Source organism: Trypanosoma theileri (assembly GCF_002087225.1).
Source record: "Trypanosoma theileri isolate Edinburgh chromosome Unknown TM35_Tth_5_V1, whole genome shotgun sequence".
Classification (NCBI taxonomy): Eukaryota; Euglenozoa; class Kinetoplastea; order Trypanosomatida; family Trypanosomatidae; genus Trypanosoma; species Trypanosoma theileri.
In genome coordinates, this window is record NW_021639847.1 from 764,603 (window position 1) to 787,093 (window position 22,491).

Here is a 22,491-nt window from a genome sequence, read left to right on the forward strand (position 1 = left end):
GGGATTAAACAGCCGAATGCCTTGCCACCGCTCCTAACTACTATTGCAGTTAAAGCAGAAGCAGTGGGCACCCAACCAAGCGCGCTGTCCGGCACCTCACTCTCACTCTAACACCATCCCTCCAGTACTCCTTCACACACCCCAGACATAAATGCTGCAGTTCTTCCGCCAAGACAGGAACCCAAGGAATGGAAAGAATGAAGAAGCAGAAAATAACAAAAAAAAAAAAAAACAATAATAATAATAAGGAATGATTGAAATAGTTGGATCAACTACGGTGTGTCACACAAAGGCCGTGTATAGACAGTCTCGTTCCTCTAGGATTTAATGCTACTTCAATTAACCCATTCATAAAGGGGGAATCGGCAAAATCCTTTTCCTTGTTTTCCCTATCATCACCGGCTTTGCAAAGGAAATAATAAAACTCTGCTTATGGTTTTAGGAGAGTGAAGAATAGTCTATGGGATGTTTCCCATTTTGTATAACGGAATCCTTCAACACAAACTATAAAAATTAGGAAAGGGAAAACAAATTAATTCAAACCATATGGAAACCCTTCAAAAATTAATGATAATATTGGTGTGTAATAGCCAAGAACAATCAAAGCAACCAGACTATACAAATGTAATGTACAGCATAATTTCACCTTTCAAAAACAAAACAAAAAAACAAAAAAAAATACTTCAGTTTATTCCGTTCACCTCATAAAATGTATCCATTTCATTTACGAGAGAACAAAATGCAATATTCTAAAAAATACAAAAAAAAAGATATATATATATATATATATGACACGCCGAAAACCGGCCAGTTCATCCCACCCCTCCTTCTCTCTTTCTATCAACCATCTTTTTTTTTTTTTGTCTGACTCTCCAAATCAATCAATCAATCAACCAACCAACACACACACACACAGAAAGCAAAAGAAAAAAAAAAGACTGTGTGGTAATTACGAGACGATAGCATATATCTTTCTATGTTTGATGACTCAACGCCTGACGGAGGTCTGCAAGTAAGTTTCGCTCGTCGTCTGTCAGCATTTCTAGATCACTCGGCATCGGAAGACCCTCTTCTTCTTCTCCATGGCGTCCAACCGGCTTCACTTGTGTTTGATACTTTGAAGGCATTAGAATGGAGTTCGGTGGACGCTGCAGCATCATTGGAGGGTTATTGACATTATAGAATGTACCAGCGTTAGCTGGTGGTGCAGTGGACTCAATTGGTTTAGCGAGCTCTGCCGCTACAGCAGTGTATGTAGAATCTTGCTGCATCTGTAGACGTTCCGGTGAGTGTGTGCTCCTTTTCGCAGCTGATGTCTGCTCATCAAATCCCTTAGATGTATCTGAAACCATTCCTCGTGTGGTGAGATCAATCGCAACTGTTGAAGTAAGAAACTCGCGGCGTCGTTGTAGTTCAGCGTCAATAGCTGCCAAAGCCGCAAAATATTGCTGTGGCTGCGTCTCAGTACCGTATTTTTGTGTTTCTACATCCTGTGTCGTTGACTGCCTTGACGGCAAAGAGTGATACGATGATGGTTGTTCACAACCCTCGAGCGATTTAGGGTCTAGGTCTACAACGAGTGGGGCTCCTGATGTTTGCTGTGGTGCGGTGTAAACTTCCGTAGGTGCAGCAACCTCTCGTCGGGAATCCAATGCCGACGACTTACCGCCATTAGTCAAAGGAGTACATTCTCTAACTGTTGTTTCTCTTAGTGGATTATCCCTCTTCGAAACCTTCAAGTTTTGTTCTTTCGATATCGTTTGATTAACACTCTCTTGTGCACGCTGGTACGGTTCATCATATTCTTCTTCTGATACTCCCCGTAACAAGATTCGAATATTAGAAGAATCTGTAGCCTCATTTTTCCTTGTTGATTTCTCAGAGTGGTTTGAGGAAAACTGCACAGATTTTGAAACTACTGACGGTGATGCTGTTTGTAGATGTTTAGACTTTCCAAGAAACTGTACTGTTCCTTCCGGAACACGCCCTTGAGATTGCACTATCGAACGAGCATGTGCTACGGACGTAATAGCCTCTTCACTACCTCTATCTTCATTCTGTAATTTCGGCTTTTCTATTTTACCCTGCAGAGTATCTTTATCTCGAGTTGGTTTTATCATCATCATTGCGTTCGGATTTTCAGTGGTGTTAGGATTATGTGATGATCTCAACGCGGAGACAACAACAGCGATGACTTCATGTAAGTCTACATAACCACCAAGATCAAAGGCTAATGAATCACAATTACATGATTCCTCTTCTACCCAGTACGCTACAATTGCTTTTACCCCCACTACTTCCGCCGGTTTTAACTTTCGACGGTTCCCCATAGAACATTTCTTGCCTATATTTCTACTATCTATAATACTCACCGCTGCAAGCATTTCAGTAAGAACCCTTGTTAGCAAATGAAGTTCCACATAGCGGCGAGAGGCAATTGTATATTGCAAAACAGAGTGTGATGTGTCATCCTCACCATTTTCTCCGTTTTTCATAGAATGTGGAAGGATAACCTTCTGCACCTCTACCGTACTATACTTTAAAGCACTGCGATGAAGTCGAGCAAAGAGGGAAAGGTCTTCCAAAGCAGAGGAAGACTCATCTACAAAAAGTTCACGAAATAAGCGACATAGAGGACAAATACTATGGTATAGATGCAGACCATAAGCAAGCTCTTTTAACATTTTATTCCACTGAAATGCACCGTAGCGAGCTTTCAATACTGTAACCGTCAACGCAGCAACTGACCGTACTTGGCTATTATCAATTGTAACCAACTTTGCTACATAACTCATGATGTCTTCTACTAGTCGTGAGACCCATTGTGCAGAGCGTGTAGTAGTTGAGTGACTGAAAGCATTGTCTACATTGGATACTAAAGAAGAGGTAACGTTGTTGCTATTACGCCTAGAAAAAGATCGTTCCACTGAAGTTGGAAGCGAAACAGATGACTGACGAGGCGTTGAGCATCGCCGAAGAAATACTGACTGTCCATTCAGAAAAGGAGTACCTCCTCGCACATGCTGCGAACTTCCACGTCGGCCTCTAGCGCTCATACTACTCATTGCTCTATTTCGTACCCTTTGTTGTTGTTGTTGTTGTTGTTTTTGTATTTGTGATTTATGGGGTTTATGTGAGTCATCGCTAGCGAATGGGTGAGATGTATTGGCAGTGTAGAATTGTTCGGCGGTAACAACACTGTCCGTATTCCAATCAATAGTCCATGGACTAGAGTCAGCATTGGGGCCACTATTAAACGATAGTGACTTTCTCAAGGATGGGGACATGCCATGTGTTCGTGTGACCCAACGACCCAACGGCGATGTACCGCGGTGCTCTCTAGTTGCTGCACTTCCATCCCACCTTTGTTGTTCGTTTTGTTGTTTTTGTTTTTGTTTTTCTTCTTTTTGTTGTTGTTGTTGTTGTTGTGGTGGTGGTGGTGGTGGTTGCTTTACGTCTGCGGGTGTGAGAGGTGGAATTGATAATGCAGGATGCGTGGAGTTCACCCGCCATTCAATGTAAAGATTGTTCCAGTCATCACGGACAGCATGCCAGGCACTCTCATCAGCAGCAGCCAAGAGAAGCATGATCTTTTCCTTCTCTCTCTGTGAAAGTTCAGAGAGTACAAAACAAGTTGACATGAGTGGATACAGGTCCCTGTTATCCTCTATTCCTTTTCTTTTCGTGTTTACTCGTTCTTCTCGTCACCCTTATTTACAGAAACATATAAGAGGAATGATAGGGTAAGTGTACAGACAAAAAAAAAAAAAAGAACACAAAATAAATGAAAATAGAACCAACGGCCTTGAGGTAATAATAATAAAAAAAGAATATTAAGATAAAATTACAATCTATGAAATAAACACATAACTTTGTGCTCAGCTGTGCTCTACTGGATTGAAGCAGCAGCAGCAACAGTAAATAATCATACATTACCTCAGCCCATACAGTCTTAAATCAAGCTCCACATCTCGAGAGCCAAAGCAATGATAATCAAAGTTGAAAATTTCTTTTAACCCTATTCCAAGGTTAAAGGAAGAAGAACATATCGACTGATCTCAAGAGAAAAAAAAAAAACATTACAACAAAAATAAAGGAATCTAGGAACGACTTTGAAAACAACCAATCGACACACACAGACAAAAAAAAAAAATTCACTTTTGAGTGGCAAATGATTTTTTTTTTCTCTTTTTACAAACCTTCGGGAAAGGGAATTTGTGGGTAGCATTGGATGTTCTAACGAAAATAGTAGGATAAAAAAAAAAGCACAATTCCTTAATTGAAACATCTTCACTCTTGTGTCCTAACCATTTATATCATGAGGAAGAGAGTAGTTTTTCACGCAGAAGTAAGCCTTGTCGCTGAAGGGCAGCAACCTCCACTTTAAGATCGAGATTTTCCTTTTCCCCACACTCCAGTTTGTACGCCAAATCTTTTAAAATTGCAGACATGTATTGTAGTTGTTGTTTCCCTTCAATTTGTGCCGTCTCGAGATTAGCGCAGCGACGCTGCAACTCAAGTGCTGCCTCTTTGGCACTAATCGCATCATTCCGCCAGCTTTGCTTCTCTGCCACAGTACTCTCCAATTGTTGTTGTTGTTGTTGTGTGACTTGTTGTTGTAGCTTTAATAGATCCCCCACAGTTGAAGAATGGCATTCTGCCATCTGACGCACCACATCCTTTAAAATCACCATCTTTTTTTCCACCTCTTTTGTTATCATTGTCTGGTCTTGGTATGGTTGTGCGGTTGGTGTCATGTTACTACTCACAAGCTCTGCGAGTGCGTTGCATTGAACACTCAATTCTTCTACTTTTGTCAACAGTGATTGAATGACGGAATTACGTAATTGCTCTTCCCCTGATTGCTGTTGCAGCAACTGCAATGGAAACTGATGTTCCCTTTCTGGAAAGTGAGAAGTATTCTCCTCCGAGTCAAACAAATGTTCCTCTACTGCAATACCACCGGATGGTTTATCACTCCCTGAAAACTGGAATAGAGGAACAGCCTTAGATACGTCATTATTGGTATCTTTAGCATCTGAGTTTAACGCCAACTCTGAGGTTTTATTGTCCAGCTGAAGTTTTGTTGGAGGTAAATAGTCTTTTCCAAGGAAAGCTTGCTTTGCTAACAGTAATGCAGCATGCCGTGGATGTTCTTCAACGAAACGCCTTCCACCTGTGACGGTACTGTGGGTTTCTTTTTCGGAGTAGAGAGATGAACTCAAGACTGGTTGAATAGTTTGCGAACCTGTTGTGAATTCTAATGTCTTCCTTTGACTCTGTGGTAGATATTCTGCTAAAAGCCCAGGTGTAACGTTCATCTGTTCCTTCTCTTTTTTTACTGGAACTACATCCCTCTCGTGATGGAATGAGTTTCGTTTGGGAAATGAGCCCGTAGAGGAATTAACTTCTGGTAGCACAGCGTCCATATCCAGTTCAGTATAATTACCATTCCTGTCAACACCCTTTATGAAGTTACTCTTGTTGCCACTCACAACCCTCTTCTTACCTTCATATTCGTCCGGAAGGTCATTATTATTATTGTTATTATTATTAACTGCAGCAGCAGCAACAGCAACATGGATTTCGGACTGTTGGGTTCCTTGTCGTTTGTTCGTTTTCGCTTCTAAACGCTTAGAATCCACCTCTACACTACTCGCTGAGTCAATATTTCTTGTTTCACTTAATCGAGTACTTTCTTTTTCCTCCATTTGAGAGGTGTGTTTTTTCTTTGAATTTTTCTCTTCGCATCGCAGTATAGGCATCGCTTGACTACACCCATCGTCGTCTGGTCTTACTTTCACTACATCTGTCGTTTCCCGGTCTTGTTCTGTTGTGAGAAGCCCCTTTTTACTGCTGCTACCATTACTCTTGTTGTTGTTGTTGTTATTATTATCATCATGATCATGATCTCCATCATCATCATTATCATTATGAATACTACTGATGATGTTGCTGTTTGAAATTTCTTCCTCTGCTGCTTCTGACTCCGGGGACTCAGTGGAGTATGCACAAGACATTGTAGTCAATGGAGGAGCTACAACCGCGTCATGCAATGTTTCCTTAGCAGCAGTAGCATTAGTAGTAGTAGTAGTAGTGGTTTTTGTTTTTCTTGTTGGTGCTACAACACCTTTCTCTTCACCATCTAATTCAACTTCTGTCCTTTTCACTTCTTCGTGAGTATCTTTTTTGGATTCTGAAGAATCACCACCGCCGGTAAACACTGATTCCTCTGCTTGTGGTTTTACACATTTATCATCCGTTTCTTTCTTTTCTTCTGCCTCAGAGTGATGAGGCGAGGCGGATGAGTATAAGACACTTCCTGCATTACTTGTATTCTTCTCATTAGATTCTGGTGGAACTTCATCCATGTGTACATTCGATACTGATCTGGTCTTCTTTTGACTATCACGACTAGCATTACTACTATTACTACTACTACTAGTACTACCACCACTAGTACTACTACTAGTACTATTACTCCTACTAGTACTACTGTTACTATTACTTTTATCATTACCATGACTGTTCTCTATTGACGCACCACGTGCAGAAGCGGGTATCACAGGATTCACTAAAGGTCGTACTTGATGCATCATAAACTCCACAACACACTCATTAGATTCCCGCAGCATTGAGCGAACTAATACCTCCACTTCAGCTGCAATCAACTCTGCACGGTGTCGTTGCACCAACTGCTTTAGGTATTGAAAAGTGGCATGTTCCGCTGCATAATTTGAATTAAACGATTGACGATCCACCTTTTGCAACGCCTGAGACTTTGCGGCCTCTGACATATTACTATTTGATAACACCCCCTCCATTTGTCGCACAAACAATGGTGGTAAAAGCGGTTCAGGTAATTTACGTAAAAATAATGTCAATAAAGCCACAAAGTGCGGTGCACGGAGAGGCATTTTTGCAAACAGACTACGAAATGGTTTCTCAAACACACGATTGGCTCGTTTTCCTGAAGGCTTCTCTGCACGATTACCATTTTTCTTCTCCACCCGCACACGTTTATTAAGCGAGAGTAGTTTACTCTTCTTTGCAAAATCGTTGATTGTCTTCTCTGCGGATGCAATCCATATACTGTCTGGTGATACAGCGGATGGGGAACTGTTGCCGTTTTTATCCGCACCCGTGTAGTCCTTCTCCTGCTGTGTATCCCAGTAGAATGCGATATCCTGCAGCAATATGGGAACGCTGGGAATGTAATTTGTTGACTGCAACACCGCCCGCTGTTCATACACGACGAGTGTACTCACCGGAATGCCAAAGTACGCGAGCAGCCGGTCATCACGCCGTGACCGCGGCACACACATGGACGTTCCCATGGCGTACACACACAAACAAACACACCGCCCCTTCACAGGAAAACCAAAAAATCTATATATATATATATATATATATGTATGTATCGCCTTAAAGTAAGGGGGATATATATATATATATATATATATGAAATTAAAATAGAAAAGAAAGGAAAAGAAGAAAACAAGTAATAGAGAGAAATGCTCTTGTGATACGAAGGAGATATCTGCACACAGGGGAACATAATTATATTTTATCTTGAAGGGCATGTTTGTGTGGGTATGTTAAGAAGTCATAAGTTGTGATTGAAAAAGGTGAGGGAGACACTTGAACTGACGTTTCAAGCGATGCACAAGTGCAATCATTCAACAAAAAAAGAAAAAATGAAACGAAAAAAAAAATAAAATAAATAAAAAATGCCTTTCCACTTTATACAGCAAAAATCATACACACACAAAGACAAACAGACAATAAAAAAAAAACTAGAACAGAGGAATAATAATACGGGAAAGGGAAAAAAGCAAAAAAAAAGGGACTTCAACGGAAAGCATAACAACAATTAAAAAAAAAAAAAAAACAAGCTCTTTTCTGTTTTTTTTTTTTTTTACCTTTAAACTCAAATCTCAGAAAGTGCGTCACAATCACATACAAAAAAGACAAATGAGAAAGGTGAACAAATCGTAGTAAAAACGAAAACCAAACTAAAAAAAAAAAAAAAAAAAAAGAACCCAAAAAAAAAAAAAAAAAAAAATGAGCATAGAAGTTCTCTTCCGCTTCAAAGACATCAAACTGATAATCTATTATCACGATTCTTACTTTTCTCTCTTTAATCATTTGCTCTATTCGAGCCCATATATAATATCCGTTCCCAACGTATCTTCGTACGTCTCAGTTTATGTGCCTGCGCCAGAGCTAGTTATTAAAATAAAACAAAAACAAAACAAATGGGAAACGTGAACGCTCAACAACCATCAGAAACGTTGTCCAGAAAAATAAAGGGTTACTGACACACATATACACAGAAAGAAATAAAGAAAGAAAAAGATACAAGGAACAGCAACACCAGCGTTACCACTGTTGAGTTGGAAAGGGTCTTCCTCATAACAATGGCACAGACTGAATATACCTTTGTTTATTTTTTTTTTCTTTTCTTTTTTTTCTTTTTCGATCATTCTCTTCCCTTTTTTTATTTTATTTTCCATTTCAACTGTCTCTCTTTTTCTGGACTATGTTCCATCCCATACGCATTTCTGCAGTACCGTAAACACATAAACACAAAGAGAAGAAGAACATTATTGTTAAGAAAGGAAAACCGGCACGCGTAAGAGTGGGAAAAAACGACAAAGATAGAGGGAAGGGAAAAATAAACCCCTTATCTACTGCGTTGAATAGAGATGGTAATCTTAACGAAAGAAGAATCACATAGAGTCTTCACTATAATAATAATAATAATAATAATAATAATAATAATAATAATAATAATAATAATAAAACAGTAAAAAAAGAAAAGACATGTGAATCGCTTCTGTGGTTTTTACTCTTCACTTTTCACGGGTTCTTCAGCTGCCACATCACTACAAGCAGAATCCACTGAATCAACTTCACATGCGGCATCCAACTCAGACGTTATATACAATAATTTACTCCATTCCTCTTCATTACTTTCACTTAAAGAAAGAGTTTTTTCAGGAGATGATGTATCATCCTTGTAAACATCAAGCCACCTCGTTTTTTCCCCTTCATCCCACTCAAGAACTCGCTTATTAATTTGTTTTAACTCTCGTGGAGGACATGGATCAGGATCTTTCCTATACAAAAAACCATACACCTTTTCTATTGGATGATATCCTTTTAACTTGAATGACTTTCTCCGTGGCCCTAGAAATTCACCATTATTGGTGGTATAGTGGTGTGCCTCCAGTGGGTGAGGAACGGGAACAATAGTGCTAAGACTACCAACTGGAATATATGCAGAGAGTACAGATGTCCAGACAACGTGGTCCTGTAAAGTACGACATCTAAACAACAAAAATAATCGTCTTCTACCCCTTGTGAAAGAAATTGCAAAGTAATAAACATCATCAGATTTTTCACTTCCAGAAGATGGGGTAGAAAGCACACCACGTACCTTTGAAGATATCTCAGGATGCATAAAAGGCGCCACATGCCGCAGAAGATAAACAGGGCGCTGTTTCGTACCGTCCTTTTTTCTATGCGGCTCCTCAAACGGTATAAAACAGTGCGCCGACGATGGTGACAGTGACTGTTCAGGTTGATGGTGCATGTAACCAATGCCTTCTCGGGTAACAATAACGTATCGTTTCTGCCAATCGTGTGTAGAAAACAAACCGCCACCAACAGAGTATTTCTCCAGCCACCCCTCACACTGTGGCAAACCGTTCACCATAACCACATGAGCCGACGTCATTTGGAGACTACTAAAACTCATATGAATGTATGAATGGATGTATGGATATAAATATATATATATATATATATATATATATATATATATGCTCTTGTCGGTGGAGGATAACTAAAACGATAATAAGCAAGTGTTCCCTTCAGGCACAATAGGTCTTCTAAAGATTGATATATGGTAAGAACAGCCAAAGGATATACTTTTTTTTTTTTCCTTCGCCTACAATTTTCTCTTTTTTTTTTCTATTTTGGTTTCGTTTCCTTCGGAAACCGTTTTTACTTCTTCCTTCTTAATTTCAGATATTATTAATGTTTTATTTTACTGTATATAAATATACAAGTAGGTATATAAGTCTTGAGAGAGGGGGGAAACCTAGTAGTATAAGTTAAACTACTACGGAATTTCAAAAAGAAAAAAAATTCTTTTGAAGATTAGAACCCCGCATTAGGAAAAAAAAAACATCATAAAGAATAAAAAGAGAGAAAAAAAAAAGAAAAAGTCACGAAAAAAAACAAGGAAACAGATCAGACACAATGTCAAAGAGTATCACAATTCTGCATACGTGTGAATGAGAAGGAGTACAGGGTGTCATAAAAGCCTAGCAAAGCAAAACGAGAATCAAAAAAGTGGAAACTCAATTCCACAAAACATAAACGGAAAAAAGAAAAGGAAAAAGAAAAAAAAAAACGAAATACTTCATGACAATAAGAAAAAAGAAAAGAAGGAGATTTGCAACAATGCCCTAGATGCAGGTGTAACAAAGTCTAATTCTTCCTCTTCGCCACCACACCCCTTCACTGAAGGAAAAAACAGAAAAACACCCACACACACACACAGGGAGAGAGAGAGAGATAAACACATAACGGGATTTTTCCTTTTTTTTTTCTCTCTCTTTTCTCCCTTTCTCCTTTCTCTTCTTTCTTACACCTTAGTATTCACCATCACCACCATCACCACCACACACTTACGCATACGCACAGATCATGCTTCCGGAAAAATAAAAAATTCTTTTTTTTTGTTTCCTTATTGCATTTAGTTTTCCCATTGGGATCGACAGAAAGCCATTAAAGTAAGCAGAAGGGCATCAGTTCCTGCAAATATTTTTATCTCAGCAACTGTTGTATTTTTAACCAGTGTTTGTGTAATAGGGGTAAGAACGGTAACTTCACCTACTAGTTCCATTCCTCCATTCGTCTGGCTTGGGATACTGCTTAAGACAGTGCCACCACTGGTGCGTTGTGGACGCCAAACGGCATACGTTTCTCCTGCAATAGTTACATTTGTTTTTGGTGTTGAGATAACATTACAAGGCATAAAGCCTCCTGTCCCAGTAGGTAGAGGCATAGAAGTACATCCATCCATGGAATTGTTATTGTTGTTACCAAATAAAGAGGCATTTGAAAAAGAATCACCTCGTCCACTTGTATCTCTTCGTCTTACAGTCTCTTTTAAACGCATTACGTATTCCACATCTTCTGCCTTACTCTTCTTACCAGCAGCATCCCAAGCTAGTGTCAGGTTTGAATTTTGATCAAGATAGCAAGAAGCAAAGGTACGGTCTGATGGCGTAGAGAAACAAAGTGTACTACCAAATAGTTTCCATTTAGTTTTGATTTGCGCAATGGGAGAACGTTTATCACCATAATACACAAATGCATCAAGAGAGGCTCCAGATTCAGCTGAAAACCAAAGAATACTATTTTGTGGATCTGTTGAATCCGCTACCACAAAATTTTCTCTGTTAATGGTACGACCATCAAAAATACAATACCAATTTACTGGTTCCTTATCATGCACTATCCAAGGTGAAATCGTACGATCACTACGTAAAGCATAGTCCGGAAATGAACAACGACCACCTCCAAAAAACATAGGAGGAGGAAGATTATTAACCAATTCACGATATCGCTTATTCACTATACTTAATTTCTTAAGAACAACTGGACCTGCAAACTCTAAAGCGGTAAGAAGCTCTACAGAACGTAGTCGTAGGTCTAACACTTCCGCAGCGGAGAACACAATCGTCCTGCTACCACTGCGTACTGCAGCCGAGAGTTTCAGTCTTCGCCCAGAAGGCAATGGTGCAACATCTTTAGCAAGACATTGATTAGGATTTGGTATCTTAAAATTCACAAATTCCTTTGATGAGGCACCACTATTCGAATAATTTCTTGACATACTACCATTGGAATCCATAAGAACTTGATTTAGTTCTGAAATACGCCGCTCAGAGACAAAACGAACACCACATAAAATGTTTCCAATTAATGGACTTTCAAAAACAAAGAAAAAGCGAACTCCACTCTGCGCCACTTCATAACACACACAACCGGTAAAGGGAAATACACCCCAACCCTGTGATTGCAGCTGCGAGAGACCACAGTGTCCTGGTGGAATAGTCCCGGGAAAGTGCATACCCTCATAAAATGTGGCGTTTGGAATGGAATAGCCCACTAATCGAAATGATTGAGAAGTGGTATTTTCTATGCATATTACAACACCATTGCGTACAGAACTCATTTGTCGATTTAAAACCATAAGAGTTGATTGAAGCACGTTAATAGGTAACAAATGAGAAGTACGCATTGTAAGAAGAGCTCGTGCCTCTTTTGCTAAGCGTCGCCACTGAACAAGCTCTGGATCATCACTCCCTAGAACCTCAAGAGAACCAGGAGGGGATGAGAAAGAGCGAGCAAGTGTAACTTCACCATTATTGTGCTCGGCCATTGATCCTATTAATTTTGTTCGTTCTTGTTGTTCTACCTCACTACGATTGAGTTTCAGACGCTCTATATCTTTCATTTGAAACCCACGTTGTGCCCAAAAATCCTCATCTGTGACTTCTTCGGCAAAAGAATTCCTATCAGAAGCACTTGTTGAAAGAAGAAGTAATTCTGCCTTCTCAAAGGCATTTACAGCTTCAGCTATACGAAATAGGCGCAAGTACTCTCTACCCATAATAAATTGAGCTTCTGGTGAACGACCAAGAGAATATGCAGCGGCAGCTTGTGCATCTTCCATTGCCTTTTCATGTTGTTTCATAGCTGAATACGCGTCCGCGCGAAGAAGTAGCAATCGAAGCATCTGGGTGCGATTTAATAATAACCGTGGTTGTGCTTGAATTGATCCATTAACTCCATCTGAATCTCCTTGTACAACTACACCTTGAATGATATCATGACCAGATAAAGATCTATTTGTCCTATTAGTACCCATACTGCTTGAAAATGAAGAGGTGACTTGACTATTCCTTATTCTTCCATCATTGTCTCTCTCAGGGGCAGAACGAGTCCGATCAAGTGATGGAGAACGCAGAGAATTATCTTGCCCTAAACTACTATTATCACAAAATTTTGCATGAAGAAGTGCCATTGTAACAGTTTTAATGGCGTTTTGGTAGTTAGAGTGAACACGTACATCTTCATGCACACGGCGAATAACGTCGTGCATGGGACCTGATGGACGTTCCATCATATGGTTCCACTTTCGCTTTGTGAAGACAATATAAACCCCACTTAACTCGATATTTCCTACTTGAAAAGAGTAAAGGAAACAAATTAAAAAGAAAAAAGAAAATAATAACAAGAAAAAGAAAAGAAAAAAAAAAAACAATTGTCGTTGAATCAGATGAACACAAACAAAAATTTATATAAAATTTTACACAGTGTAAACCCCCTTACTTCCCTTGGGGAGGGGAGGGGGGTGCGAAAAAAGGGTGAAAGGCGATGTATATATCATGCACGTGCGCCTGTGTGAGTGTGTATGTGAATGCAAATGTATGTAAACGTCCGCTGAACATATATATGTTCTTTTTATTCGTTTCTTCTTTTCTTTGTTTTTTTTTTTTTTCCTTTCTTTCTTTACACATCCGTGCCGGTGCAGACGTGCATCCCATACAGCGCAACTCCCCCAACACGTGTTTACTGTTTATTCGTCCTCCAAGTACACCTGACTCCCGAGTGACGCGTAGAGAGTGGCCTTCAACTCACTCAACGCAGCCTCAACATTCTTCAGCTCCGCCTCCTCGGCTTCCTGTTCACTTTCCAGCCGTTCCCGCTCGGCCTCCAGCAACGCCTCCGCGTCGTCTGTCTCGGTCTGCATGAATGTCTCACCAAAGAGATACATCGCACCGTCGGCAATCATCAGTTCGTCAGCAGCATCGCTGAGTTTCACGATCTCGTCCTTTCGTTTGGCGATGGCCTGCGTTAGTTCCTTACGGCGACGGTGCAGACGAGCAAAGACACATATACGGTGTTGGTCATCCTGAGTGACTTCAACTCCCTTTCCCTTTAAGAGTGACATGTCTCCTTGTGAATTTGTTCTTTTTTGTTGTTGTTGTTGTTGTTTTTCTCGTTCGTAGTAGTTTCTATCTGGTTGTTAATGTTAGCTTCGTTGTCTTTACAAATTAACAGTGTGTGGGTAAATGTGCGTTTGTTAGCTCTTCTGGGTTCAGGAGAGTACAACACGAACTTCTTCCTATTCGTTTATTTCCTTTTACTTTTACCTGCGAACAAGTGAAACAGAAAAAAAAAAAAAAAAAACATTTACAAAGTAAGAAGAAGGATAACAAATAAAGTGTCCTTTTTTGTTGTTGTTTTGTTTCTTTTCAGTCCTCAGAATGTTCTTTTTATTTTTTATTTTACCTTCAGTCAATCAAAAAAAAAAAAAAAAACATACACACATACACACACACAAAGAGGGACAGGAGAGGAGTGAGTGAGTGAGTGAGTAAGGGAGAGAGAAAGAGAGAGACTTCCTTCAAGTTTCTCTATCTATCTCTTTCCTCTGTATCGGTGCATATGTATCTACTAAGTAACAGGACTCATCCCACTCTTATTTTTTGTTTTCGTCATGGTGTATCACACTAATATTAAAGGGAACTGGGAATAAAAACTAATAAAAAAAAAAGAAGGAAACGCATTACATGAATAAAGCATGTAATAAGAATGCGGATGTTGCCAGAACCACATCCTCTGTTGAGACCCTATTGTTTCTACCCAACAAGGACACAACAAAACTATACTAACTATCTCTTTTTTCGATCGGCTGCTTTTTTAAACCAGGGATGCCGCAAAGCCTCAGATGCAGTCAGTCGACGTCGCACATCACGTGTAAGCAACTGTCGCAGGAGATCTTTCGCCTCACTACTAAGTAACGGTGATGGTCCTACTTGTTGTTGTCCAGTCATAATCATTTTGAGTAATTTACTGCGGCGTTCATCATGAAAAGGAAAAGCAGAATGTAAGAGAACAAACATCGCTACACCTGCTGACCACATATCAACAGAGGTGTCATAACCCACATGTCTTGACATCAAAAGCGGATTTAGACTTTTTCCCGTTTTTCCTGCCCATTTTCCTCTACTTTCATGATTTTCTTCAGAAGGAGTATTGACAGTATCTACAGCCCCCTCCAAAGATTTTCTTGGAAGAGGAGAAATCGGTGGAAGTTTCACACGTGCAACCGAATTGTTTTCCTTTGATTCTGTTAACTTCATCTGTTGTTTTAGTTGGACTGCAGCACGAACAATCTCCGGGGCTACATAGTGGTGAGAACCACAAAATTCACTTAGTAGCTTCTCCTTTCCCCAATGAGAGTTACTATCAGTCTCTGCACCACTATCACTAAGTCGTCGCAATTTTTCACAGAATCCGTAATCAATAAGATGGGCCTTATTATTACTATCAAGAACTAGATTTTCAAGTTTTACATCACGATGTACAATTCGACGACTATGAAGATGTTCCAGAGCGAGCAAAAGATCTAACATGTATGTTGCTGCTTTTACCTCATCCAGTGGCTTACGAGAGATCAGTGTGAAGAGATCTCCTCCACCTAATAGTTCCATCACAAGAATACACTGAATCTTTCCTTCTCGTAACAACAATCGTACTTCCTCAATAGTTTTACGTGTGGAATCTGCGTTGCCATCAAGTGACGTGCGTGGGTCTGGCACAACAGTACTAACACCAGGAACCTGTTGTGAAGGACCAACACCAGACTCTCGAGATCTACACTCCAGAGTCACAGGAGAATCATTAACACCACAAAATAGAGATCGTCTCCATGTCTTATGTGGAATTCCCTTTGCACTTCCGTTGCGCTTTTGATTATTATTATTATTTCCTCTCTCGTCTAAAACTGGTCTCGTGCTGTGGGATACGGTACATCTCAGTCGTGGTGCGTACCGCTGCAGACGGTGTTGCAGTTCTGCAGGGTCATGTACAAAGACATCACTAGCGGAGACCAAATTTGGATGATCTACTGTAAGCGCAATGGCGATTTCTTTAATAAGCCCATCCGAAAACCTTTGCGGTGCGGTATCATCACCTATCGCACGCACTGCTGCATCCGGTCTTGTTGTGTTATTAGGCTCTACTGTTGTGGTAGCTATTGTTGGGGCGATAGTGGTTCCATCACAGTCTCTTTCCTTGTTCTTCTGAGCACTATGTTGCGTTTCCTTGCGGAAAACAAATTTTGCCGCTTTCCGCTGCCTCGTAACGCGATGAACGACTTCCACAACAACTCCATAACTCCCGCGGCCAAGCAGCTTGCGTATTCGGTACAATCGCTCAAATTCACTCAGTAAATGTATACGCCGAGGCTCTTGCATCTCCGCTGTGGTACTTAAATCTACTGATAGTGTGCATGAGGCGATACTGTTCGCAAAAACATCCGGTGGTTGAACACACACAGCAGCAGCAGCAGCGGGAGCAGCGGGAGCTACAGGGGAAGGGTGTGGTAATGACAACGGTGCATCGTTTACTGCAGATGGTTTTTTACTACTATCGTTATTGCCAGTATTGTCGTTGCTGTCTTTGTTATTGATGTTGCTATTGGTGTTGTTGGTGTTGTTGTTATTATTATTGCTACTAATGCTGCCATCACCAGCACCCACAGATTCCTGCAGTGCTGATACGGCCTTCCTTACAAGCATACAGAAGAGAGTGAGAGGCGGTGTCCTTTTCTTCTTTCACCCTTTTCCTCCTAATATCACGGTGGAAAACTACAGAGATACCCCCACGTGTATCAAAGAAAGAAATAATGACTCTTTCTAAAAAAAACAATTTGAAAAAGAAAAGTAAGAAAAATGTAAATTAGACGCGAAAGCCAAAAGACCTACAGGTACATAAGAAGAAGCTCACAAAAACAAGAACCACAACTATGTTTGTCATTTTAATAGAAGGGATAGAGCAATGGAATCATGATTACAAGTATGAAAATGAGAAACAATGACGGGCCAAAGAGGCATAAAAAAAAAAACAAAAACAAAAACAATAGAGTGTATCCCAAATAAATAGTTACCAATAAATATATAAATAGAGGCACAGATACAAGCATAAATGTAAAAATACATTTAAAAGAACATGCAGACAAGCTGGCACCCCGTTCCAATAACCCCCCAAAAAAATAATAATAAAACCAATGAGAGCAATTAATTATTATTTTATTTACATTATATTATTATTCTTACTATGACTATTGCTCGTACCATGTGTATTCTTTTTAGTAAACAAAAAGTACATGATATACCAGCAAACATCACACTTTTTTTATTTATAAATGCAACACAGGAGAAAGAAAAAAATGTATTTTCTTTCTTTTTTTGTATGCGTGTTTCCAAGTACTAATAATAGAGGTCTAAACAGTAGCTAGGCAGTACTACCATTATTACTGTAATGTCCTTATGATGTAGAGACGTCAGAGATCCACTTAAGTATCTCTCATTCACTTATATATATAGAGAGAGAGAACAGAAACAGCATATGAGGTACCTGCAAGTTTAGACTTGTGAAAGTATAAGAAACTACTTCGTTTATATATTTCTCTCTTGAAAACCTCTCAAGAGCATACACCCTCTACAGTAGTCTTCAGGGCTCTTTCCAGTGAAACCGCTGTTATCATTGTCGGTTTGTCATCTTATATCGTGGCGAATTGATTGAATCACATCAATCTGAAGAAGTCTTCATAAAGATTGCATATATATATATATATATATATATATATATATATATATATATATATATCATCCACTACAGGTGAAAGAGAAAAAAAGAAACCTCAAAGAATAAAGAAAGAGCACAGTGTTCAATAGATAATTATAAACAAACAACAGAGAAAAAAAAAAACAGAAGGAAAAAAACAAATTACTCAAACATTTACTCATAAATACACAAGTAAATGTATGTATGCATATATTTACGTATTTGTGAGGGTATACAAACCCAAAATGAGGAGGGATTTATTTCTCTCATCAATAAATTCATATTGTTGCCTTATTTTTTTTTCTTTTTCCCTTCCATTAATTCGTTCTTTTCCTTCTCTTTTTTTTTGTCCATAAACATTTCATCCGATAATAGAGCGAGTAAAATAAATACAAAAAAAAAAACTCCTCCTGAAAAAAAAAAGTAGAACCACAAAAAAAAAAAAAGAATGCGGATAATGAATAAAAACATTCAACTTTTTTTTCCTATTATATTTCTTTTGACTTTCCCACTACTTTTAGTGCGATGTCAAGACCTGCTCTCACACATCTAGGCACACGCACGTATGTACATCAAAGGAAAGAGTAAATCCGTAAATGAATGAATGAATAAATAAATATAGAACGCATTCCCAGAGAGGTACATACCTCATATCCTTACAAGAAGTTTTGCGTACTCGATATAAGCGTAATTCTCAATTTCTTTTATTTTTCTTTATTAATTTCTTGCAACTACAGCAAAGATAGTTTATGTTTTTCCTACAAACTATTCGTTCGCACACTCTCATTCTTCAGCATAAATTCCCTATAAACCTTTTATATCGTTGTTTTTTTTTTTTTGTCTTTCTCTTTTCTTTTTCCCCTTCTTTTTATTCCATATATGAGCTTTATTCGTGTATGTATATATCGTGTACTTGGTCTCTCATTCTTTTAATTGTAATAGAAATAAGAATAACAATACTGCTATCATTGCTATTGCTATCCAAAATGTGTGTGTGTGTGTGTGTGTGTGTTACGCATTGCCGTAACAATAATAATAATAATAATAATAATAATAATAATAATAATAACGATGATAATGATGTATTTCCGAGTTTTTTTCTCTCTACCTTGTCCTGCGTCGTAATCGCAGTTAATATTAACACGTCAAACCGTCTTTTTTTCGGTTTTTTTTTTTTCTTTTTGTTTCTCGTCGTTGTTGTTTGTTTCATTTGTTAATTCGTTTTATTTTCAAGGCGATAGGCCACGCAACCAGAAAAAATAACAATATAAATAAAAGAAAAGGGACAAATAGCGACTCTCAATGCATAAATGCAGCAGCAGCAACCTCAATAACTCGTTGACAAACAAGGTGGTGCCGCTACTGCTGTCATCATCGTCCCTGCCCAGCAAACAAAAAAGAGAAAAAATAAAACAAATAAAAAATATAAAGAAACTACCCCGATCATAAATGCCTCCGCAGAGTATCTCAGAGGAGTAAGGGATACAAGAAGGCTCGGCAGAGAATTAAAAAACAACAACACACGAATAAAATAAAATAAAATAAACGGAGTAACACAGAAAAGAAAAGAAAAAAAAAGTAATGGACAGAACTACCCCCGCCCCAGACACACATCAAGTGACTGAGAAAAATGAAAAAATGGACATTCAACCTAAGTGTGAAAATAGGAGTAGGAACAAATATATATATATATATATATATATATATATATATAAAGAAGAAGCGGCAAATTCTGTCACATTAAGTTCATTTGAAGGTGTACATCTGAAAAAAAGGAAGAAAAGAAAATACAATCCGTAGAAAGAAAAAAAAAAAGAAATGCAATATATCGAGAACAGAAAAAAAAACACTACCGCCACAACTTCGTGGTCCCACACACAAGCAGAGAAATTGTGAACGAGAAAGAAGTTGAAACAAGAACAACAACAACAACAACAACCAATATTAGCACCGAAAACAGTATCAGGAACAGAAGCACGAACAAAAGTGCATATATGTGTATAAAACGCCACGAAATAATAATAATAATAATAATAATAATAATAATAATAATAATAATAATAATAATAAAGTGAGGGTACGAACACTTACTCCAGCAAATACAAAGTCTTCTCTCTGAAATTGAATAAATGCATAAAAAAGGAAAAAAAGGAAGTGATCAAGCAACGCAAAAGGTACGGCTAATCACGACATATAATTTGTGTTCTCTCACTAAAACGCTCTTTAAGATCATTTTACTCCGAGGCATACACAGACTCCACTTCATCGCACTATTGATCCCCCAAGAAGACTGTAATGTTGTGGCTTCTGCAGGTGTTGTTCCAATTTTTATATTCCTACAAATTATTTTCTCATTTATTTTTTTATTAATTTCATTCTCTCGTTCCAGCACTGAATGCGTAAATAAAATAATAATAAAAATATGACCCACTATAGACTTGTTGGGACCGTTTTTTTTTTTTTTATTTCGGTCCATTTCATTTCCCCCTTCCCTAAGCCCCACGCACAGACCCCCTTATTTACCCCCTACCCTTCCTCTAGCAAGTTGTTTCAGCTATGTCTGAGCCGCCGTTAATATTGTACCGTCGCCGGAGTACCCCGTCGAGTGGACGCCGCGTTGTTGCGTTACACCACTCCTGCACGAGTTCAATGGCAGCTGGCAGGAGCGGTACAACTCCGTGAGTGCGCAGGGCGTCGGCGTAGCGCCGCAGCAATTCGCTGCTCTCTGCATCCGGTTCAAAGCCACTTTCAATCCCGCTGCTACAACTACTGTCATTATTAACATTGTGGTGTGTGTCTGTTGTGGAGTTCTGCGGGAGAAGAGCGCGAAGAGACGCGGGGAGCGTCCAGTGGGCGGCGGCGGCGGCGGCGGCGACAATCGCGAGCGCGAGGGCCGGCGGGCGGTGGGCGGACGCTCGCGACTCGCGGAGCATCACGTCGGCGAGAAGCCGCGACACCCGCTGGACGTCCGCCCACCGCAGCCCCTCCACGCCCCCCTCCGGTCCACTACCATCACTATTACTATTACTACTATAGGGGAGAAAAGTTGTGGTGGTGTTAGTGGTAGTAGTAGTAGAGAGAGGGCATTCCCATCGCTTGAGAGCACTGCGGCGCTGAACGGCCTCCATGGTGCGCTGAATAGCCGGTCCACTACAGAGGTGCAGCAACATTTCGACAATCTCTAATGTTGTAACGGGCTGGAGGCGAAAATCCAGGGTCTCAAGTACGTGCATCTCGTAACGAAGAAAGTCCATTTCTGTAATACGGGACTCCGGTCGAAGACAGCGCAGAAATGATTTAATAGGAGGAAAGAAACGATCTACTTGTTTACAACCTAACATGGCACAAGCAAGAAGAACCCCACTGAAATATGTAGAGTCACGAACCACATTCTGTGAACGACAGAGAAAAACATCAAGATATGCAGTGGAAACATGCGCCGCTTCGCGTGAACCGCCGAGGGAAGATATGATATCATCTATAGAGTTCACCACAGCAAAGCGACTAACCTCATCCCATCCATCGGTCCAGCGTGCCCAGGCGCCTACAACGTCAAAACGGTAGCGTTCCTCTTGTTCAAAAAGGAAAAGAAGTGCACTCCAACGAAGTGATAAATCTGTAGATGTGGAAGTTGTCCCTGAAGAAATGGAAGAGTTATTACATACACAAGATTCGTTTCTTTGATCAAGAAAATTTGAGTCATAAAGAGGGTCCCGAATATTTCTTGCATCCGAAGCGACAGTAGAATCAACGTCATGCCGAGGGGGCTCTAAGGGAACATTCGGTGAGACAAGGGATGCCTCTTCATTCACATCATTACAACTACGTGTTTTAGAAGATACCCCACCACTCTCCAAATCACTATGTGAGAGTGTACCAGTCACACAGTCACACCATTTTTTCTCAAACTGATTAAATGTAGCACCAAGCAATGGAGTAAAGGTTTTGAAAAAAATATCTTGTAACTGATCCTTCGAACTTTGTAAAATACGTTGTGCTGCTATTTCTTCATCAACTGGAATTCCAGCTTCGTTTGTAATAATACGAAGTATGGATGAGCTAAGTGGTTGATTGTACTGTTCAAGCTTTAGGGAGCTTTGCAACCCTGTTTCATTTCTGGCAACAACTTGGTACACTTCGATAGAAAATACAGTCCCAACAAGTTCTAAACGTGATGCCATTATTGCAACATCTTCACTAGAGGAATCAGAGACTTCTTGTTCTTCATCTACGACGGTGTGGGGGTGTCTGTCTGATATTATTCCAGTTACTGCACTCCCCTCCTGTTTGAGACGATTATAAACTGGGAAGTAGAATCGACTCACCTCGCAAAGTCGCCAGGGATGTATAGAAGAAGGCAATGTACCTCGACCATATATGAACACAAGCGGTACGGACCACACCCTCTCCCTCAATGCAGTGAAGTGAGGCAGAAACTGTTCATGAAGAACTCCGCTATCGTCTTGTATATCCCTAATAAGACTGTAGAGTTCCCCGTAACTACACTCCACATTTTCTCGCATCCGTAATGGTCTTTCAGTACTCTCAAGAGAATATTATTCCCCACTAATTTTATTCTTCTTCCACCACCTTAACAATTCTTCTACTTTTATGTTTATGTATGTTTGTGTATAGGTACACCAATGTTAACGCAGAAAGCAAAAAAAAAAAAAAATGAATTTCAAACATCTTTACCCACAGGTAATCAGCTAAGAAGAGTTAGAATGATTTTTTTCTTCTTTAAAAGCCCACAACATAAAACATCTAAGC

At 39.6% G+C, this 22,491-nt stretch overlaps 7 protein-coding genes across 7 annotated transcripts; all 7 read right to left on the bottom strand.

Moving 5' to 3' along the window:
• Nucleotides 1-974: 974 nt before the first annotated feature.
• On the bottom strand, nt 975-3,641 carry TM35_000053810 (putative glucosamine-6-phosphate isomerase, putative,glucosamine-6-phosphate deaminase; the record flags this gene model as incomplete). Its single annotated transcript, XM_029023036.1, has 1 exon — nt 975-3,641. One exon carries the CDS (start codon nt 3,639-3,641, stop codon nt 975-977), a length of 2,667 nt encoding a protein of 888 aa, XP_028885851.1.
• A 675-nt stretch (nt 3,642-4,316) lies between these two features.
• Nucleotides 4,317-7,337, bottom strand: TM35_000053820 (uncharacterized protein; the record flags this gene model as incomplete). The annotated part of the gene is made up of 1 exon (XM_029023037.1): nt 4,317-7,337. One exon carries the CDS (start codon nt 7,335-7,337, stop codon nt 4,317-4,319), a length of 3,021 nt encoding a protein of 1,006 aa, XP_028885852.1.
• Nucleotides 7,338-8,848: 1,511 nt separating this feature from the next.
• Nucleotides 8,849-9,763, bottom strand: TM35_000053830 (uncharacterized protein; the record flags this gene model as incomplete). The annotated part of the gene is made up of 1 exon (XM_029023038.1): nt 8,849-9,763. The coding sequence occupies one exon, from the start codon at nt 9,761-9,763 to the stop codon at nt 8,849-8,851; it is 915 nt and encodes a 304-aa protein (XP_028885853.1).
• A 1,005-nt stretch (nt 9,764-10,768) lies between these two features.
• Nucleotides 10,769-13,210, bottom strand: TM35_000053840 (putative pumilio-repeat, RNA-binding protein; the record flags this gene model as incomplete). The annotated part of the gene is made up of 1 exon (XM_029023039.1): nt 10,769-13,210. One exon carries the CDS (start codon nt 13,208-13,210, stop codon nt 10,769-10,771), a length of 2,442 nt encoding a protein of 813 aa, XP_028885854.1.
• A 453-nt stretch (nt 13,211-13,663) lies between these two features.
• On the bottom strand, nt 13,664-14,038 carry TM35_000053850 (putative prefoldin; the record flags this gene model as incomplete). The annotated part of the gene is made up of 1 exon (XM_029023040.1): nt 13,664-14,038. The coding sequence occupies one exon, from the start codon at nt 14,036-14,038 to the stop codon at nt 13,664-13,666; it is 375 nt and encodes a 124-aa protein (XP_028885855.1).
• Nucleotides 14,039-14,762: 724 nt separating this feature from the next.
• On the bottom strand, nt 14,763-16,673 carry TM35_000053860 (rac serine-threonine kinase; the record flags this gene model as incomplete). The annotated part of the gene is made up of 1 exon (XM_029023041.1): nt 14,763-16,673. One exon carries the CDS (start codon nt 16,671-16,673, stop codon nt 14,763-14,765), a length of 1,911 nt encoding a protein of 636 aa, XP_028885856.1.
• A 3,585-nt stretch (nt 16,674-20,258) lies between these two features.
• TM35_000053870 (exportin 1) lies at nt 20,259-22,244 on the bottom strand (the record flags this gene model as incomplete). The annotated part of the gene is made up of 1 exon (XM_029023042.1): nt 20,259-22,244. One exon carries the CDS (start codon nt 22,242-22,244, stop codon nt 20,259-20,261), a length of 1,986 nt encoding a protein of 661 aa, XP_028885857.1.
• Between the last annotated feature and the right edge of the window lie 247 nt (nt 22,245-22,491).